The sequence below is a fragment of the Lampetra fluviatilis genome, chromosome 36 (assembly GCF_964198595.1).
Source record: "Lampetra fluviatilis chromosome 36, kcLamFluv1.1, whole genome shotgun sequence".
In the NCBI taxonomy this organism is placed as follows: Eukaryota; Metazoa; Chordata; class Hyperoartia; order Petromyzontiformes; family Petromyzontidae; genus Lampetra; species Lampetra fluviatilis.
Genome location: NC_136310.1, coordinates 6,851,571 through 6,873,010, shown reverse-complemented (window position 1 = coordinate 6,873,010; position 21,440 = coordinate 6,851,571). Strand labels below are relative to the sequence as shown.

The window sequence follows — 21,440 nt, the reverse complement described above, 5'->3', positions numbered from 1 at the left end:
ACAAAATGCATTCAACTTTGAAATCTAAAACCAATTTGAAAAAGAGAGTAGGCAGGCAGGTGAAGAGTCCCCCAGCCCTCGGCGCCACGGTGGCTAGGAGATGTTAACTACCTCGCCTGGTATACAGGAGGTCGCGAGTTCGATCCCGACTCCTGACGCCGGCTGTATATTTGGGAGTTTGCGGGTGGTCTCTCTCTCTCCCCGTGGTTGAGGAGGATTTTTCACCGGTTCCTCCGGGTTTCCCCCCCCCCCACATTTAGAATCAACATCATGCGTTCAGAATATTTGGCCGCTGCTATACATTTTTCCACACGACGATAGGCTACTTTGTTAACATATTATTTGTGATAGCCAGGTCGCTTTGAGGAAAAAGAACTGTACAGCTCAGTGGGGCCTTACCTGATTAAAAAAAAAAACTTGGTATTAAAACGAAAAAGTATATTTAATTTCTCTTTCCCCCTCCCCCCGACAGGAGTTTGAGTTCCGCTTGCCGGCAGACGGCGTCAAGGGATCCAGCAAGCGCATCAAGTACACCAACCCCTACGGGGAGGCCCGCAAGCTAGAGCTGCAGGCCAGCCGGCCCGACCTCGTGGTCTTCAAGGAGGACATCTTCGAGGCGCGTCACACAAGCGCACCTTGTTTCGCAGTGCCTACGCGCGCGCTGTGTCGGTCCTTGCGGCGCAGCAATTAACCCTTTCCCTTCCGTTCCAAGACTCCTGCAAGTTGCAGGGTGGGCGGGCCCCGTTCACCGCTGAATCTCGGACCGTGCGAGCGGCTCAGCGTTGTATAAGAATAGGTTTTTTTTACCCTTTTTGGCAATAAAACAGTTGTGTTAAGATGTTAAAACACCAAACAGAAACCTTTTGCAAGGAATCCTGTCTGCATTAATCACAGCACAAGGTGCCATATTGTAGCTGCTTGGCCCGAGCTATGAATGCCCTGATAGTGGCATTGTCTTTGTGCTGTTCACCCTTTGGCGTTCTCTGGTCTAACACTGTTTGAGTTTAGGCCATAAAAAAAGACAGTCTCTGGTGTGGACCAATCAGTTTCAAAGGCAATGCATACATTACCAGAGCGTGTATTTTGTTTGCATGTTCACCGCAAGTATGTGTGGCTAATGCAGACAGGAGTCCTTGCAAAAGGTTTGTGTTTTAACATCTTAACACAACTGTTTTATTGCCAGAAAGGGTAAAACCTATCCTCGTGTTTTTGATACTGGCAAGATAGTTCCCATATTGGTTCAGCGTAAATTTTATTTTTGAAAGGCGTAGCGCCGCTTTTTATTTAAAGACATTGTACTCATACTCTTTGGTTCTTTCGGTAAAGTCACGTAGATGAAAAATAAGAAAAAAATGAAAATAACTCAATTAAATCACGACGTTTCGGAGGCAACACAAGCTTGCGTCATCGGGTGGAACAGCCACAGCAAAATTACTGTAGTGAGTAGAGAGAGCTATTTGTGACAAGCGATTATATAGGGTAAGAGGGGGGGAGGAGCCAGGGAGGAGGGATGCAGGGGGGGGGAGTTAAGCTGAGTTAAGCTGATTAATAACATCCTTTTAGGACGCAGGGGGGGGGGGGCAGTACTCGCCGCAGAGAAGAGTCGTGACACGACCTGCACTCTATTACAGCTGGCGCCAAGCTGGGCCACGCACCCTCCCGTGAGGTCTTTCACTTCCGATGATGTGCACGTGTGTCATCGGAATGGGAAAGGGTTTAATGGGAATCAACATTTCGGCAAAGATGCTTTGGCCAAGCGGCGAGCCCACTTTCCCATTGAGACATGTTGAGAAGGGGGGTAGTCGTTCAATGTAACGGAGACGAAGCGTTATCCCATCCACGGAGAATATCGTGGTAATAAAGCACGGTTTCCAACTCTTGGGACGTAGCATAGGTGTGTTGAGGCCTGTGGTATATTTAAAGGGCATCGAACAAAGACGGTAACCGCATCGCGCGCTTTCAGATGCGCTTCTGCGGCCGTCTGGAACGCTCTTCCGTCATTAGGAAGCCACTGGAGCTATGCACTTTTCAATCGTATAGATTGACAAGCTCATTTATTTTAGAACTGCTTTTTGCGTTCAGTTTGTTGTCCTTCCCCCGCGCCCCCCCCCCCCCCCAATTAGCGCGGTTGGCTACGTACGGTGCGAAAGAAGTTCAACACACCATACGTACATGTGTGCAATTCATAAACCGAGTGGTAATTTCGTGGCGAAAGTACAGGCTTAGATCGGTGCACATCACTCCGCTCTGACAGCCGAAGGTAGCCTGTCTCATTATTAAGTTGGCCACCTGGCTGGGTTGTCCCCAGGAGGTATAGCTGCTGTCCTAGGAAATCTGTGTTCTCCCAGGAAGGGACATCAAGGGTCTTTTATATATTTTTTTGTCCATTTGCATAATAATGCACCACTCAGGACAATGCGGTCACGTGTACGTGAGCCCCTCTCGCTTCCGCTCTGCGATATTCTTTTCCCCACGATATGTCCCGGGGTTGCGTTGCACCTCGGAGTTGGCAACCCACATTGTTGTGGAGATCCGTGACGGATGTAGGTGATGTCACCGTCGTTGATGGTGATGCTAGTTTTCGCTGACAATGGTGGCGTTGTCTGTCATCCTGTTGCTGTTGATGGCGAAACTGTTGCTGCTGTTGGTGATGGTGGTGTGTTTGCTGGTAATGTTGGTGGTGCTGCTGTTGTTACTGCTGATGTTGCTGTATCTGCTGCTGTTACTGCTGTTGTTACTGCTGACGACGCTGCTGCTGTATGTGCTGCTGTTACTGCTGATGTTGCTGATGTTGCTGATGCTTGCTGATGCTGCTGGTGCGATCGGCCTCAGGTCGCCGCGCGAGGGGAGTACAGCATCGGCCTGCGCTTTGTGCTGGGCGCGGCGCGGGGAACGGAGTCCATCCTCATCTTCATCAACAACGCGGAGGGGGACAACGAGGAGACGCTGTGCGTGCGAGTCACCTACGACTGACGGACGGCTCCGTCCCGAGCTCTCCCGGATGGGCATGCAACGACGCAACGACGCATCGATGCGTTGACTGACATTTTTTTTCATTGCGACTCTATAAAACTATTTTTATTTGACCAGGTAGGGCCCACTGAGCTATATAGCTCATTTTCAGAAGCGACCTGGCCACAAATGGGGAGAGAGACATGCAAATTGCAAATATATACAGGCGTCCGGGTTGGGATCAAACCCACGACCTCCTGTATACCAGGCGAGGTAGTTAACATCTCATCACGGGGAGAGAGAGAGAGACACGCAAACTCCAAATATACAGCAGGCATCGTCAGCGTTTCGTATCACACCCACGACCTCCTGTAGACCGGGCGAGGTAGTTAACGTCTCGCCTTTGCGGGCCACACTTGTGCCTCACAGCAAGAAGGGCCTGAGTGTTCGATTCCTGACTCAAGCACCTGACTTCCGTGTGGAGTTTGTATTTTCTCTCCCTATTCTGCAACAGTTTACTCTGGGTTCTCCGGTTTCCCTCCCATAGTTAAATAACACGAAGTGTATATATAACTGGTATTGGCCAAACATCCCAATGATGAAAAATTACCTGCAAACTATTCAATTTGGATTACACGCAGCAGCAGCGACATCGCCCCCGACTTTGAAAAGTCTTTGAGACTCAATGTGCATTTCCTGGGTAAACAAGCGTAGTAGTAATAATAATAAAACTATTAATGCCGTTTGTCTTTCTGATCATTGCAAACCGATGGTCAGGGGTCGGGCAATCAAAATAACAAGAGACTTTTTTTTCGAATTCGGTTAAAAAAAAACTCGTTTTCAAGAGCGACAATGCACTGTGAATTACGAAACGGTCCTGAATAAATAACGGTCATGGAAAGCCTGTCCACCTGATGATGCATGTTGTAATCACTGGCGAAACGCCGTGCTCAGATTGTAAATGTTGTGGATTTGCTCTCCAACACACCGGTGTGCTGTACTAGTAACGAATTGGCCACGTTCTCTTTACGTGGCAAATCAAATTGGCTGTGTCGGGTGGTGGCGGGTTTAACGACACACATTTACGCGGTCTAACCTGAAAAACCTCCGATATTACGGATGATATTGGTCACGAAAGCCTCCTGCCACGTGTTAAACTACCGGTCACAAAACGCTCCTTAAAAAGCCACATGCGGCTCCCGGAGCCGCAGGTCGCCGACCTCTGCCCGTGATGGAGGGGGTCAGAGGTCGAACTCGCATCGCATGGACCAAGATTAAACGGCCAGGGGCACGAGTAACGTGGGTCGCTTGCGTGTGTTTGTGGGTCGTGCCTTTCGATGTCACGAAAGTCGTCGCGACCTCCGCCCTCGGTCCTCTTGTGCGCAGCGACCGCACCGCTCAAAGGGACGCACGCGGCCCCAACACCGCCACGCACATCCCGAGGTCACGTCCGTGATGGAGAGCGACTGCAAGGGGAACCCCCAACGCCGACGCTCTTTCGATTTCGTCGTTCCGCGCCCAAACTCTCCGTTAGGCAGCAGGCAAACCCGCTAAGGTCCTGTCATGTCATCGCGACGTTTGCCCGCTGTGTAATATTCTTTTTTTCGTGTGGGAGGCTCGCAATGAGTGGGACGAAATGCGCAGGAGCGAGTCACACCTGCTGCTGCTGTCATTTAATTTGTCTGTTTTCTCTCTTCTGTAACCACGCTTATTTGACCCGCGGCATGCCCTCCCCGGGTATTCTAGCCAATTAAAATGCCCATTAAAAATGGGCTTTTAATTGGGTGGAGAGAAGCGACGATCGCGGCGCAAACATTGAGCACAAAAAAGACAAAGATCCCAACTCGCCCGCCCCTTTAACAGAATCCTGGGCCAGGTGGAGTTAGCGAGCACCTATTGGAAGGCCGGCGTGGCGCGCGACGAGGTAGTGTCACCATGCCCACGCCCGGTCGCCTTTGTCTCCCCCCCTACCCCCCCCCCAGTGCTGATGTTTACACACCATGCCAGGTAATAATTTAAGGCAACCTCAGGGGAGACCCGGGACTGGCCCGCATATTACTCAACCGATATTAGCCATGGCTGCAAATCGCTCAGGTCGCCGGTTTCGTAGTACAGTGCGCTAACCACTAAGCCACCGCTTCCCACAACCGGCATGAACACACATGTATACACAAACACATATACACACACATACACAAACACATATATACACACAAACACATATACACACACATACACAAATACACACACGCGTGTACGTCCAGACACATGCACTGCACACATCGACATAAAAGACCCCCAGGATAACCTTGTAGACTATGGAAGGGGTGCTTTTAATGAACACTTATTAGAGTTCGTCCAGCCCAGTTGGAGGTGGTATGGCCAACACCATGCCCACCTGGCCGCCTTTGTCTCTCCCTCGCAGATTTTAACATAACGCTGCATCCGGTGTTCAATTTTGGCCGAATTAACCTTGAAAAGGCTCAACCAATTCACACCTGGACGAGTCTCATCCCGTCAGACCTCTAAAGCCGAGCAAGGGTTTGGGCCTGGTTGTAGTCAAGGTAGCCAGGCGGTAACAGCATTGGGTTCAGTCCACACACCGATCGTGCAATGCATTGCCTCTTGTGGATTGACTCTTCTACCTGTGCGGAGCTGCTGGGTGTTCATCCCCTCGTGTGCGTGGGGTCTCCCCACCCCCCCACCTCCCCACCTCCCCCCCGGGGCCGGGTTCTCCCCGGTATCCTCCCCGATTCCACGATCGCTCGATGTGGCGAGGAGCTGACGGTGCTGTCGCCCCGCGTGTGATGCGTGCCGGGGTTTTCGTCTCGATAAACTCTCTTCTTCGTCAGCAATGGAGTTGGCCAAACACCCAGTGGCAGGACCCCCCCCCCCCCCACCAACGGGCCCCCGCCCTCAAGAAAGAGTCTTGAAACTCGAGTGAGGCTTTCCTCAATAATTTAAGGACGATGTTTTTTTTTTCCTTTAGGGGCCGGCCATAAATTACGTCACGCACCTGGGGGGGGGAGGGGTCAGACATTTGTGACGAGGGGGGGGGGTTAGAAATGTGACGTCACATCAAAATGCGCAACTTTAAATAAATATAGACAACGCGTTCTACTTAATTAAATAGACTTTTTAATAAATGTTTTCTCCTACAACATCAGAGTGCAGCGCCACATGAAATACGCACTACAATGACAATAGTTTAAAGCGATTTGAAGCATGTTTTTTTTGGGGGGGCAGAGCTTTGTGACGTCATATTTGAGGGGGGGGGGTTTGACTTTTTGTGACGCCGTGTGACGAAGGGGGGGGGGGTCAAAAATCGTCCAAAATCGCGTGACGTCATTTATGGACGGCCCCTTACTAATTTTCGCATTGTTGTAAATCGTCACCGGTGTTGTGCGTCACGGCAAGGGATGCAATCTGGTTCAAGGTGATCGTAGCGAAGTGAGATAAACCGCACCACCGCTTCGTGTAATCTAATTGATAATAGAGCACCTTCACTCAAGGCGCTTGACGTAGCTTACAAAACGGTGACAGAATGGAATGATGTCGTGGACAGGAGCGTGCTACACGGATTGAGGAATGAGTCACAGCGATGGAGGGTAGTTGGGGATCACGAAAGGGCGATCGGGGAGAGATGGGAAGGAGTGGAGGGGCGAGGGGAGGGAAGAGGAAGCGAATGGGCAGTAAAGGAGAGTTGAGGCTTGAAGAGAGGAATGGAAAGAGGTTGAGGAGGGTGACTCCTTCATGTAGAAGGGAAGGCTATGCCAGTAGAGGGTTGCAAGGAGTGAGAAGGGCAAAGAACGCGATTGGGCACGCACGAGCGTGCAAACCGGCACAAATGCACGGCACTTAAGTGACGATGGCTGATTCTGAGCGTGCTGTGGGGAGCCTGGTGCGGTGTGTAAACATCACGAATGGGAAGACAAAGGCGGCCGGGCGTGAAGCTGGCCACCCACTCGTGTGCCGTGCCTGCCTTCAGAGGTGCTCGCAAACAGCACTTGCCCCAAGAGTCTGTTACGGCTGTAGGGGGGATGTTTGTGGGAAGTGGTGGTGCGAGTTCGATTCCCGCTCACGGCCAACGCCAGTGATGAATATCTGAACTGGTCCTGGGCCTCCCGTAGGTCGACTCAGCCTTAAATGAGTACCTGGTGTGGTGTATAAACATCGCCACTGGGAAGACAAAGGCGGTCCGGCATGGTGCTGGTCAGCCAACACCCCCTCTTGTACTGTCCCGCCCTTAATAGGTGCTCGCTAACAGCATCGCCCTGACAATCTGTTAAGGCTATACGGGGAGTATTTGTCGTTGTGCTCACTCTCTCAGCCAACACTCCAATTTGCCACGGTCATTTAAAACATCTAATTTCATTTAAACGTGAGAAAACAACCTTTAAAAGTGGCACGAAGCGCACATTAAATCGCGAGCGTGCCGTTGCACTCGATAAATTATTGGAATTTTACAAACGCGTAATTATTTTGAGCAAATTGCATTTTTACGTTATTGTAGATAAACACACATGGTGCCTTGTTTGTATTTTTGCCGAACTTAATGTCCGAAAATTTCAAACAGGAGTTTGGCGGAAACATTGCGAAGAGTGAACGTGCGCGTGGTGGTGGTGGTGGTGGTGGAGCGGCCGCGACTTTTTGATTTGATGTCTGTGCAGCGGTCACGAGATTATCCCAGTGAGGCAGCGTGGCCTTGGACACAGCCCAGAGCCCGGTTCGTGGTGACTTCGCAGCCTTCTCATTATTGACACCTCCGTCTTGTGTGTACGTGTGCACGTGTTGAACAGTTTGTGTTTTATGTTAGCGGGTAAGGCCAACTGAGCTATGTAGTAGCTCTTTTTCAGAAGTGACCTGGCTGACACAAATGATAGTCCAATGAGAAGTGGCTTTTCATGTGGAAATGTATAGCAGCCAAATGCTCAACGGCATGGTGAAGTATGGTCAGACAAACCCCCATGGTGACAAGGCACGGGGAAGCCTCCACTCGGCAATGCATAGACAAAGGGCTGTACATGATTAAATGATGGCCGGTGGTCGAGACTAACGACGGAGTGACAGCTAAAGGAGTGAACACTTTCGGCGAGAGGCATATGGAGCGATGAAATCGGCTCGTGTGCCGTCACTCGGTGGATCGTTGTGTCACGAGGCCGTGAGAGATGTACGTCCGTTGAACTTCTTTCACACCGGGCGTTTCCAACCATGCGAAGCGGCGGTGCGGGGAGAAGAAGAACGACGAAACTAGACAAACTCGAGAAAGCGGCGCAAGAGAAGGAGCGGGAGCCCCTTCCGACCTACGGTTGTGGTGGAGCAGTGGTGCGGTGGTTATCGCGCTGTGCTGCGAACCCGGCCACCCGAGTTTGATTCATTTGTCTACGGCTAACATCACTCATGAGCAATATCAGACGCGGTCCTGGAACAGCCCCCTTCAGCATGCAACTGACCAGCGTGGTGAAGTATGGTTAAACAAACAAACAACAAACTCGTGACATAGAACAACAGAAAGGCTTCCGTCCGTCGGTGGATTCAGAATGGCTGGAAAGATTTTTTTTATTTTGCTACCCACAACTGTGTGTAACAGTGTTGCGTGAAATGCAACTCTATTCAGTTATTTTTGACAAACGTGATGTAATGTGGCTGATTTGAAGAGCAACAGGGCTCCCATGTTTAAGGGTTCATAAGTTCACATCCCAGCCGTGGTGCTTTCAGCACCAACATAGTCCGATGCTGGGTAAATGAGGGCCACTTAGTGAGGCTACCACTGCACTGGAGTGCACAATACTGTCTGGATGAGAAGCAGTGTGACGGTCAATCTTTAGCCGTAGCCTTATCCCAGAGGTCGCAAACGGGTTTTGATTCCTTACCCGTACCCGGCCGCACCAGGATCGCAAACGGGTACCCGTACCCTACCCGATACCCGGCTACCCGTACCCGGCCGGGTATCGGGTAGGGTACGGGTACCCGATTGCGACCTCTGAGATGAAGCCATGTTGCAGGCGCAGGTGGGTTGATTCTAGGAACTTGAATTGTGAGAAGAGACAAGACGTTGGGAAATGAGTGACAAACGGTGACTCACCAGTGACTCACGGCCTACCCGTACCCGGCCGCACCAGGGTCGCAAACGGGTACCCGTACCCGACCGGGTACGTGTAGCCGGGTATCGGGTACCCGATTGCGACTTCTGCCTTATCCTCAGCTCCAAACCCTATTCATTCCCATCGTCCATATCCGTGGTTATGGTGCGCCTATTAATTCGCTCATTCTGGTGTTCAGTGTCCCGAGGGAACTGATCGTAATCCAAACGTTGAGTTTAACTTTTCGTAAAAGATGTGAATATGCTTATGCCTCAAAAGTACAGAAAATGGCTATTATTCCCCACAAACTTTGCTTTTGTGACCAGGACAGTGATATTTTGAACTTTACCTATTTTCAATGAGAAAACGTGTGCGTTTGTGTCACTCCTTCACGTGAAGTCGTGGTCACAAAACCAAAGTTTGAGGGGAATAATATCAATTTTATATACTTTTGAGGCATAAGCAATTCGAAAATAACACTTACTACCCAGGAACAAAAGTCGTATTACATAGTGTAATGTTTTTTTCTCTCTCTCTTTGTGTGTGGGAGTGACCGGAGGGAACGCACAACTGAAAGATAAAAATGAAATAGAAGAGAATGAAGGAATGGTATATCTGTTCTAAAGCTACTTGATGTACTGCGTTATACAACGCCAACAGGTTGAGTATATCACATACAGCATGGTTCCATCTTCACCTGATCCACCAACCCTGGGCTCCAATATGCAGCAGCACAGGGCCTGCATTATGACCAGCGCAATGTTACAAATGCCAATTGTGCCTGTTGCAAGATATGACATATATCAGATGTTTTAAATCGTTTTTTGAAGCATACAAATGATTATGGGGTTTTTTTTGCTTGTGTGTGCAACTTTCTATTTTTTTGTGTTTTTAGATTTAAAAAAATGTCTACCGTTGCCCAAAGAGATTTGTCGCAATAGCCTCTCTGGTCTGATTACAAATATATTGATCGTAATCCACTTGCATGAGATTTGATTTACTTCTGGCATCGACTAATTCACTCTCACGCGCACACATTTGTGTGCGTGCGATCGAACAATACGACAGAGTACGTTATATTGAAAGGAAGTTATCATAATCAATTTCGCCGACAGCCTCGGCCTGATTTTGTGCTCTCCGTAACTCGTCGGTGAGCTTTTGGTTCACGCAATGTAGGCACGTGTGTGATGCTGCGTGGACGTCGTGAACAAGAGCCAACTCTGTTGAGTTACACTTATGCAGACCAGAGATTTCAAATGAAGATTTAATGGCTAACCCTTGCCTACCTATCCACCCTCATCTCACTGTACTCCCCTCCACACACTCTCCTACCTCTCCCCCTCTTATCTCACTCGTTTGGTGCCAACGTGATGCTTTAAAAGAATCGATTACGAGGGGCACCGATCAAATGTCTCGCATCCACGAACACAGGGAGCCTATTGATGATGAGTACAAGCGCACCTAGATCATTGCACTACAATATCGGCGCGAATACCAAAACATATACTTGTGATTTGGCAGGACCTTTCTTAAAAAGAGTCGTGAGACTCATGGGTAAATAAGCAAACTTAAAACATCTATTCATAATCAACGTTTTTGGGTTAGATCGCGTTAGCATCATCGGGCAATTCGCCAGAATGGTGGCGAATTGCCCGATGATGCTGGATGCAATTACCAGCGAAACGTCGTATTCAAAACCTGTAATGTTGTGGTTTCACGCTTCAACACACCGGTGGGCTAAAGCAGTAAACTATTTATCTTTTGTCAACGTGACACTTTTTTGCTGATTGGCCGTGTCGGGTGGTGGAGGGTTACGACAAATTTATAAATAACGCGATCTAAGCCAAAAACGTTGATTATGAATAATATTGGTCGCGAAAGCCTACGTGTTAAACTTAAAAAAATCTAATCTAATACGGCAGAATGCCACCCGCTTGTATACAGCAGCGCGGTGCTGAGTTCTCTCCAGATTCCCACATGAAGCCACCTCTAGATATTCTCAATCCGCCCACCAATGGATGAAGGTTTTCCCCCTCACCATCTCGATTGATCAAGGGGGTCTTGTTTTGTTTTGCCATTCTTCACCACACTGTTGAGTGCGAGTTGCTGAAAGAGCAGAGGGCAGTATATTCTTAGGTTTTTTCTGGTAAAGTCACGTAGGTAAAAATGTTATAAAAAGTAATAGAAATAAAATAATAAATCACGACGTTTCGGAGGCAACACAAGTCTCCGTGATGATTATTTTATTTATATTTATTATTTATTTTATTTTTTACCTACGTGACTTTACCGAAAAAACCTAAGAGTATACTGCCCTCTGCTCTTTCAGCAACTGGCAGTCACGAGAGCTTCAAATCTAGGAGAGGGCAGTGTCAGTTTTGATATAATTCGCCACTGATACTAGCGGTGCCACCGCTTCACCCTTAAACCTATCACAAAAAAGACAAAGATCCCCCATATGTCCTGTAACAGGCTATTGGGGCAAGTGCTGTTAGCGAGCATCTATGAAGGCCTGCGCGGCACACAAAGGAGGGTGAGTGACCATGAACCAAACATCCTAAATGTGTGGCCGGTTGCCCTCCTCACGAAGAGTCTTCAGACTCGGTGCGTAGTAGTTTTGTGGAAATAATTGGCGTTTATAATATTGCTGTTACGAATGATTATTAAAAACACTGTTTTCGGACAAATGCTTGGGGTCACGTGGCTGCATGGTAGTAAACTCACTAAGTCATTGTTCTTCGCTGATTTTCAGAGGGGGGGGATGGTGCACTTTCGCCGATAAGACATCAGCAGTCTGTGAGGGCTGCCACACATTTGAAAACCATTGGGGGTTTGACAGCTCGATGATGATGATGGGGTGGTAATATCTTGATTTGAAGCTTTCGTGACTGCAGGAATCCATACTCTTTGGTTCTTTCGGTAAAGTCACGTCGGTAGAACCAAAACAATTATTTTATTTTGTTTCTACCTACGTGACTTTACCGAAAGAACCAAAGAGTATATGATGGGGTGGTGGTGTCACTCGTTGTGTATTGTCGGGGGCCGCACGAAGGGCCACCAGGGGTCGCCAGTGACCCGCGGGGACCTTGCGATGAAGAACGCCGCACTCCGCTGGACATCTCTGGCTCTGGGAGTTCCAAATTCTGGGAATGTTCATGAGGTCAGCAGAGGGCAGTAAAGCTCCACTAGAAATCAGACGACACCTGCTCTATTGAAGGGTGTGCATGGCAACAACCCTTTGCAGCTCCTTGCCGTTAATATTCTCACAATTCCAGTTATATGAGAAATGTTTTTTGAAATAATTAAAATCCTCTTTGCCAGTCTATTACTGGATACAGCCCCCCCTCCTCCCCCCATACTTCAAACAATCTGGAACAGCGGCGTGGGTTAGAAAAGTCGTGGATTGTCCGGGACCACGATCCGATATCGGTCGCGACTGATGTTGGCCATGCTCAGGAGTCGAACTCGGGTGGCCGAGTTACTCGCACGGTTCGCTAATCACCGCCCCACCACTCACAACCGACCTTCCCTCCCACCACGTGTGAGCAAGTCTTTGCCATCGTCAATTTCCTCGGGCATTAGGCAATTAAGCTAAAAGGCAAACTTACATTTCCATTCTGCCATTAATCTACTTAATGGTTTTATAAAGATATTTAACAATCCTCGCTGGTGATGGATGGAATGCAGTGACATCGCAAATCCAAGTTAATACTCGCAAGCTGACTATGGAAACTTACGGCGCTATAAACACATTCCTGCGGAGGGAGCTGGTAGGAACGTTGGGTCGCTCGGTCAATGGCCAGGGTCAACGGCGGCGTGGTGTATTCCGCAAATATGGCCGACTGTGAGGGCGGGCAGAAGCCCGCGTGAGTAGGTTAAACGTTGAGTTTATAAGGGCACCACGGGGTGACCAGCCCCTCCCCACCCAGCCCCCCCACCCCCCACCCAGCCCCACCCTCCCCACCCAGCCCCTCCCCACCCAGCCCCTCCTCACCCTCCCCACCCTCCTCTCCCCACCCAGCCCCACCCTCCCCACCCAGCCCCTCCCAACCCAGCCCCTCCCTCTCCACCCAGCCCCTCCCTGCACGACGGACACAATAATCCCCTGTGGGCTAGTGTAACCAGGAGGTTCCTACCAGTATAATAACCTCTTATCCACACGTGCTGCGGACACAAAACACGGTGACATATTTCGCCTTCCGTTGTGCGGCCTTCTTGGGGTTGTTTTTTTCTCCGTTCTTCTCAACGTCGTCTCTACACGTTTCAGTCGCCAAGCGGTTGCGCCGCTGCGCAAAACGCGCATCGGTTTTTCTCTCCCTCTCTTCTTCCCCGGTAAATGACTTAAATCATCGTACGCGTGCTTTTCCGACGAATCCCTCTGCTACAATTGCACTGTGGGGGCCGGACAGAGACAGCGATGTGGTGGTGGGGGTGGAGGAATCTGCTGAGCTGGCTTCCTTTTTTTGTGCTGAATTTTGCTTTTTTTATCTTACAAATTGCTCCGCATTCATCGCGAGGATGGGAGGCTTCTGGGAGTGGTCGCGTTGCTTTGTCAAATGCAAGGCCACACCCCCCGTCCCCCCCCCCCCTTTTGTCTTCGCCCCCCGCCGCCCCGTCCCCCCGCCCCCACAGTTCTCTTCGCCCCCCGTCCCAATATTCAGTGTGGTGTAAAATCGGAATCTGTTCCTTCACGAACCCACACACACCGACAAAAACTGAGCATTTTCTTCATTTTTATCTAAACGAAACCATTTTTTTTATTTTAGCAGGAAAGGCCCACTGAGCTATATAGCTCTTTTTCACAAGTAACCTGGCCACACATGATATCCCAATGAAGTGGCTTATCACGTGGATATTTATGGCATCCAAATACCCTAAAACAGCATGATGAAGTATGGTCAGACAAACCCCCATGGTGACAAGGCACGGGGAAGCCTCCACTCATCAATTCATTGACAAAGGGTTGTACATGATTAAATGATGGCCGGTGGTCGAGACTAACGACGGAGTGACGGCTAAAGGAGTGAACACTTTCGACGAGAGGCAGATGGAGCGATGAAATCGGCTCGTGTGCCGTCACTCCGTGTATCGTTGAATCACAAGACCATGAGAGATGTGCGTAAGTTGAACTTCTTTGTCATAGTACGTAGACAACACACTAAACAGTAAACACAAATAGCAGTTCTCAAGAAATGAGTTTACAATCTAGATTTCAAAGTGCATAGCTCCAGTGGCTTCCTAATATCGGAAGGAAGAGCGTTCCAGACGGCCGCAGATGCGCAAAGATGGCGAAAGCTTGGAGAGGCTTTCATGCAACGGTGGATAGATTATGGCTGATGATGATGATGACATTTTAAATCGCACGCCAATGCTGTTAACATACGGTCACGTGCGCGGTGTTGTGGAGCTGATGTGCGTCTATGATGTGGCCACCACCTGTTGACAGATGGCGTTGTAGCTCGCCTGTTCATTGCGTTATCGTCTTTGTGGTTCAGCCCCGACACAAACACTACCCTGACCACGAGCACGGGCAGCAGCTGGAGGAGGAGGAGGAGGATGCAATGCAGTCATCGACTTGTGCTGAAATGCAGAGGCAAGACGTGCGCTTACAATTTGTATCATTGTTGAAATTCATTCGCGCCGTACGTTTAGAGCAGTGACCGCTTTGTTTTTACCACGACTCGCACGCGCAGTGGTGACACTTGTGCCTCGCAGTAGGAAGGGACCTGGGTTCGAATCCCAACTGAGGCGCCTTTCTGTGTAAAATGTGTCTATTTACCTATTCTGTAAAGTCACGTAGAAGGGAAATAATAAAATAATACAAATATAAAACAATAAAAATTCTCACGACGTTTCGACTGCAACACAAGCAATCATCATCAGGTGTGAAATCCACAGCAAGAACATTTTCATGATCTATCCAACGTTGCACAGCAAGAACATTTTCTTGCTGTGGATTTCACACCTGATGATGATTGCTTGTGTTGCAGTCGAAACGTCGTGAGAATTTTTATTGTTTTATATTTGTATTATTTTATTATTTCCCTTCTACGTGACTTTACCGAAAGAACCAAGAATATGAATCCCTGCAGTCACGAAAGCATTAAATCAAAATTTATTCTCTACCTGTTTCGCATGGGTTTCCTCCGCATTCTCCAAATTTCCTCCCACAGCTAAAAATAAAACCCCGCGTACGATGGAAGTGGTATTGTCAAGAGGATCCCAATGCTGAAAAAATAGTAAGGCTTCCCTGGTTGAGCAGGCATACTAATTAAAATATATATTAATTACAATAACATTAATTAAATCTCCTTATCTGGAACCGATCGTATTCGCGTATCTGTAGTCATTATTCCGCTTTTCCCCATCGGTATTCAATGAAGGAAGCTCTCCTCCTATGAACATTGACACGGCTAATCCCACAGCAAGGGGCCTGGTTAAAAGCAAAGTCAAGTGGCGTTCCACATCTGGGAGCGTGGCTATATATATACATCGGCATGGTGACGCTCGCAAATGTCTGGTACTAGGCTTTCGTCCTCGTGCTCATTGTTCAACTCCTTCCCCAAACGTTTATCCTCGCTGTGCTTGTCGGCGTCGCGTCGTGAGACGAGGAATCAAATTCGGATCTCTCACGGGGCATTGAAACCCCTTTTTTTCGCGATTTGAGCAACGGCCCCGCGGAAGCGGATATCACTGAGCTGCGTCTGAGACCCCTTCAAAAATGCCACAGAGTACGGTTCACCAGATGGCAGTCGAACCGATTTATTATTTTATTTTGTGCACCATCATTTATCCAAACCGAGTACCGCGCGGATCCAAATTGAATATGATTGTTATTTTGTGCATTCATCGGTGACCGGACTGAGATCGTCAACTCGCTCCCCTTCAGAACCCAGCTTAATCACGGTGCAGCTGAAACTTGAATTCAAACCCAGGCCCTCAGCCCTTGCAGCCCCCTGCGTCCCCCGACCGCTTAAGGCCACCCGATCGCTTCTCACGCGAGCGTCCCCCTCCTTCGGGCTCATCGGCACAGCGCGGCGGTGAGTTTGCAATATCCACGGTGCGTGCTGGCACGGCGGGATGCTGTTCAGTGACGGGATGTTACAGTGCCCATAGTCGAGGCTGGGCTTGGCTGGTTTTCAAAAGAATCTCCGTGTGCAGCACCGCCGCAGTACGGAAACGCCCGACACAGCCTGTGCCAGATGCCATAAGCTAATTGACATTGCAAGGCTGCTTTGCGGCACTCTGGCTAATTGGCTTTGAAAATGCGCCCATCCCCTAGTGAGCCCTATGGCTCTTTTTTATTTCGCGTGCATTTGCGAGTTCGAATTCTGTCTTTGGCGGCCGGGCCTCCTCTCTCCCGGTGTCCGTCTTTATCAATCCACTCGCACGCCTCCTATACTACAGCTCCCACGAGACTTCTCCAACCCTCCTCTGTTTTATAGACCGGTATTTGTATTTTTTTTAGAAACGACCAATAGCTGTGCCTATAGGAAAGGGGGTGGAGCGGTGGGACAATGGTTAGTGCAGTGCGCTGCGAGCCCGGTGGCCTGAGGTTGGTTCCCGATCACGACTAACATCAGTGGCGAGTGATATCTGAACCGATCCTGGAAGCCCCCACTCCCGCCCACTCCCATACCCCCCCCCACCACCCCCGTTCACCAACCAACGTGGTGAAGTATGGTCAAACGACTCCCATGACTGCGCACTCCGTGACACACTTTAAACATGTGTAGTGACATATAATGGGTCCCTACGGTGCCTAGCACCATCTACCGAAAAAGAGAGGAATAGTGGGTATAGTAGCCCTCTGCCAGCAGAGTATGTGATGTCATGGAAGAGGTATCTGGGGCTGGCAGAGTAGGGGGCAATTGAGGACGTAGTAGCCCGATTGGCCGGCAGGGGCACGTGATGGGATGTAGGCCAAAGGTGACAGAGGGGACACGCGTTGTAGGGCCCAGAACCTTCTAGTGAGTTCCAGAAGGGGGCGTGGCCGAGGGCGGAGCCAGGCAGGGGACACGTGGAAGGCGATCCAGAACCTTCTAGTAGGTTCTTTCTCCTTCTAGTAGGTTCTGGATGGGGGCGTGTCCGAGGGTGGAGCGGGGCCACGCTGAGGGGCATAAAAGGGAGGTCCCGGAGCTGCGTCGGGGCTGTCTGCTGGAATGGAACCCGCCGTGCTCCGTCTTCTCTTCGCTCTTCGTGCTCGGCATCGTGGGTCAGGCAGTGTGCCGACTGACCTGACCCGTTTGTGTAGTTACCCCGTGGTGGTTGTAGAATAAATTGTGTTGCCTCCTGAATCAGTGTGTCTCTCAAGTGAACCCACTACGCATGTATCCCAAGGCTTCTAAAGATCACACGCACGCACACAATGATCATTCAGGGCCCTCAAAGTGGTGGGCTCAGCCGGACACAAATCGCGAGATTAACTTGTGGCGGCGTGAGACCACCAGTTGGGGGTTCAGGGCCATGCCGGGAAGAAATTCGGACGGCTTTGTGTCCGCGAGACACGAGACGAGACGGAGATGAAGCCGTGAATTTGAGAACCCTTTCAGGTTCGTGATATCGTTCGGACAGCCAAGATATGTGGGCTTGGGTGGGGACGTCGCTAGTGTGAGGGATGATGGAAGGTGACCATCAGTAAAGATCGTGGGTTCGGCCATGGGATGGAATTGCGCACGAGAAGATCGCCCGCCGAGGAGATAAGAATCAGAATCCTTATTTATTGCTGGAAGAATCCGATGAGCCCACAAGGCTCTTTTTCACAGACGTTTGGAGGAGATGGAGCGACGGTGACGGTGGGTGCCGGGTGAATATTATCACACGGCGGGGCCGTGAGTGGAATGGCGACGGTTTTGGGAGGCCCTTCATCCAGCAGTGGATTGAACATGGCTGATGATGATGACGATCACGATCATGATGGTTATACAGGAAGTACCGGAAGTAAGATGGCGCGTCGTGACACGCACTCGCATGCGCGAGGCCTGAGCAGACGACTGTCACTTGAGCAGACCCGTCCCAAAAGGTTTTTAAAGACCTGGGGCCAGGCTCCGTCAACCCTTTGTAGGGTGCCCCTCAGATCGGGAGGCCCCACGTGCCTAGCCCCCCAACCTCAACTGTGTAAGCTCTAGAATGTGACGGCTATACCTTTATTTGTTTTCCCTCCACTTGTTTTTGCTTGCACGTTGATGACAGTGGTGTTCCAGACAAGCGTGGCGTATATTGTGATTATCCATAAAGGAGGTTTTTGGGTTAGATCGCGGGTAACATTGGTCGCGAAAGTCCACGTGCTAAACTACAGGGGTGCTTCAAAGAAATGTTAACACTTTTTGGGACTATCGTTTTTAATGGAAAAATAACGGATAATTCACTGTGACATGATAACAAATGTAACGTTAACAGCTTCAAAAAGTCAAAGAGTCTCCCACTTGTTCGCCATCGTTGTCAACGCGTGCCTGGAATCTTCTCCAGGTGGTCTGCAGAGCCCGGAGGCAGCATTTATTGCAAATTCTCAGAAGTGTTCACATTTTGCTTTGAAGCATTATGATAATGACGGGAAGAAGAATAAGAACAAAAACCCGGAGAAAGTTAACAAACCACACTGGGCATAGTTGACTTAAGTAAGTTAGGGCTGGGATGGAGTTGGGCGAGGCAAAACCAGCCAGCCAGCCGGACACACGGGCAGATAACACACACAGTCGCAGGGAGACTGAACCGCTCAGCTGATTAAATTGGAGGGTCCCCACCACCCCCCCTCTCTCATTTGCAATCCAGCCCGCGATACGAGATGGCAGCTGCATATATAAGCGAGGGGGCTGAGGCGGCTGGCTCCAGAGCGCAGTGTTCGCGGTGCACGGACGAAGGGTGGTTTTGTTTGTTTGGTTTTGTTTTATTTTTAACACCGGGGCTCAGATACAACGCTTTAATTCGTTGACATTACGCGAGCGTCATCGCTTAACAGAGCGCAACGGACGCACGGACAACGTTCGACCCGGTCACAAGCGGAGCGTGGATCGTGAGTCGTGTCGTGGGGAGCGCAGTTGGCGTTGTGATGGTGCCCTGGACAGTGACGCTGCCGATCTGCTGAGTCTGTTCGATTTTGCCCGGGCGCGCCTCCAACATCGTCGAGATCTGCATCGGGTAAGGTCCCTGGGATTTCTCTCACCCACCCACCGAACCCTCGCCAAGCCGCAGTGACCCAGGGCGGTGAGGGTGACGGTCAAACAACCTCCGCGGAGGGGTGGCACGTCTTTGGAGAGGGAGGGAGACTTTCACTCCGCCAGCGGGTTGATTGACAGACAGGGGAGGGGGGGAGTTGGTTTGCTGGCGAGTAGCTGAGTGGGTGAGGGTTGGTGGGGAGGCAGACGCCTGCCGCTCGGAGTAGTGGCTAGCGAGGCAAGGTGTGAGCGGTGTGTGGGGGGGGCGACAGTGACGCGTGTCTCGGAGGGGGTGGTGCCACAAAGCGGCAGGTACGCAGGGTAGACCAGGCGGACAGGTAGATCAGACGCGGACAGGTAGACCGGGCGCGCGTGCACAGGTGAGCGCGAGAGGGGCAAGAGAGGCGAAGCGGAGAGAAGCGAGGGAGGAGGAACGGGCGGAACTGCTCAATGCAACGTGCACGCACAGGTATGTAGGTGTGTGTGTGTGTACTATTATCTGCTACTATTATCTGTGGGGAGCGGTAGTGTAGCGGTTAGCGCGCTGCGCGACGAACCTGGCGACCCGGGTTTCGATTCCCGCTCACGGCAAACACCAGTGACGATAATTATCTGTAAACATCGCCACTGGGGAGACAAAGGCGGCCGGGCGTGGTGTTGGCCACCCAACCCCTCGTGTGCCGTGTCGGCCTTCGTAGGTGCTCGCTAACAGCACTTGCCCCAACAGTCTGTTAAGGCTACACGGGGGGGGGGGTCGTTGCCTTTAACAGGGACTTGTGTGTGTGTGTGGGGAGCTGTGGTGCAGTGGTTAGCGCACCGCGTGACGAACCTCCCGGTCGCCTGGGCTTGATTCCCCTCTCACAGCCAACATCGGTGACGAATTTCTTGCTCTTATCCTTGGCCCTCGCCTAGGTTGACTCGGCCGCAAATGAGTAAATGGCATGGCGTGTAAACGTCTCCACCGGGGGAGACAAAGGCGGCCGGGCGTACGGAGTGTTGGCCCCTCGCCTCCTCGTGGGGTGGCCTTCAAAGGTGCTGCTCACTAACATCACTTGCCCCAACAGTCTGTTAAGGCTACACGGGGTGTCTTTGTGTATCGGTATGTGTCTAGGCGTGTGTTCTCTGACTGCACTTGCCCCAACAGTCTGTGAAGGCTACACGGGGTGTCTTTGTGTATCGGTATGTTTCTAGGCGTGTGTTCTCTGAATGCACTTGCCCCAACAGTCTGTGAAGGCTACACGGGGTATCTTTGTCTTTTTGTATCGGCATGTGTCTCGGCGTGTGTTCTCTGAATGCACTTGCCCCAACAGTCAACGGTGGCTTTGCAGGGGATGATTGAATATCGGTGTGTATGTTGTGTAAGTATGTATGTGTGTATGGGGAGCGGTGGCGTAGCGGTTAGCGCGCTGCGCTACGAACCCAGCCACGCGAGTTCGATTCTCACTCACGGCCAACACCAGCAATGATTGTTTGAACCGCTCCTGGGTCTCCCCTAGGTCGACTCAACCTCAAATAAGTACCTGGTGACGATGTGTAAACATCGCCACTGGGGAGGCAAAGGCGGCCGGACGTGGTGTTGACCACCCACCCTCCACCCCCTCGTGTGCCATTCCAGCCTTCATTATGGTTCTAGATTTGAAGCTTTCGTGACTGCAAGGATTCATACTCTTAGGTTTTTTCAGTAAAGTCACATAGGTAAAAAATATAAATAAATAAAAGTATTAATAGAAATAAAATAAGAAATCACGACGTTTCGGAGGCAACACAAGTCTCCGTCTAAATTTTGGAGCTTTCGTGACTGCAGGAATTATTCTTTGGTTCTTTCGGTAAAGTCACGTGACTTTACCGAAAGAACCAAAGAATAAGTCTCCGTCATCAGGTGGGACCGTCGCAGCCAGATTTACTGTATCAAGTAACAGTAAATCTGGCTGTGACCTGATGACGGAGACTTGTGTTGCCTCCGAAACGTCGTGATTTATTATTATTTTTGTATTTCTATTATTACTTTTATTAATTTTAATCTTCATTATGGTGCCACTCGCGAACAGCACTTACCCCACCAACAACAATCCTGCTCAAGGCTATACGGGTGACCTTTGTCTGTGTCTTTATCAGGGGTCGCCGAGTCTCCCATCTCCTGCAAAACGACCGCTCGACCATGCCCGCGGCGTCACCGCGTGCGATGCAACTGCCGTTCTTGCTGCTCCCGTTGCTCCTGCTGACGATGTCCTCGGCTGAGCAGCAGCAGCAG

The 21,440-nt window shown here is 50.3% G+C and overlaps 1 protein-coding gene across 5 annotated transcripts in view; it reads left to right on the top strand.

The window, feature by feature from the left end:
* Window positions 1-5,978, top strand: part of NPHP4 (nephrocystin 4) — a 285,849-nt gene extending 279,871 nt beyond the window's left edge. For all 5 annotated transcript variants that reach the window (XM_078873295.1, XM_078873294.1, XM_078873296.1 and 2 more), the window contains 2 exons: window positions 473-616; window positions 2,833-5,978. In XM_078873295.1, coding sequence (XP_078729421.1) covers window positions 473-616; window positions 2,833-2,973 — 285 coding nt within the window. In that variant the 3' untranslated portion in view covers window positions 2,974-5,978. The remainder of the gene's footprint in view (window positions 1-472; window positions 617-2,832) is intronic.
* Window positions 5,979-21,440: the final 15,462 nt, after the last annotated feature.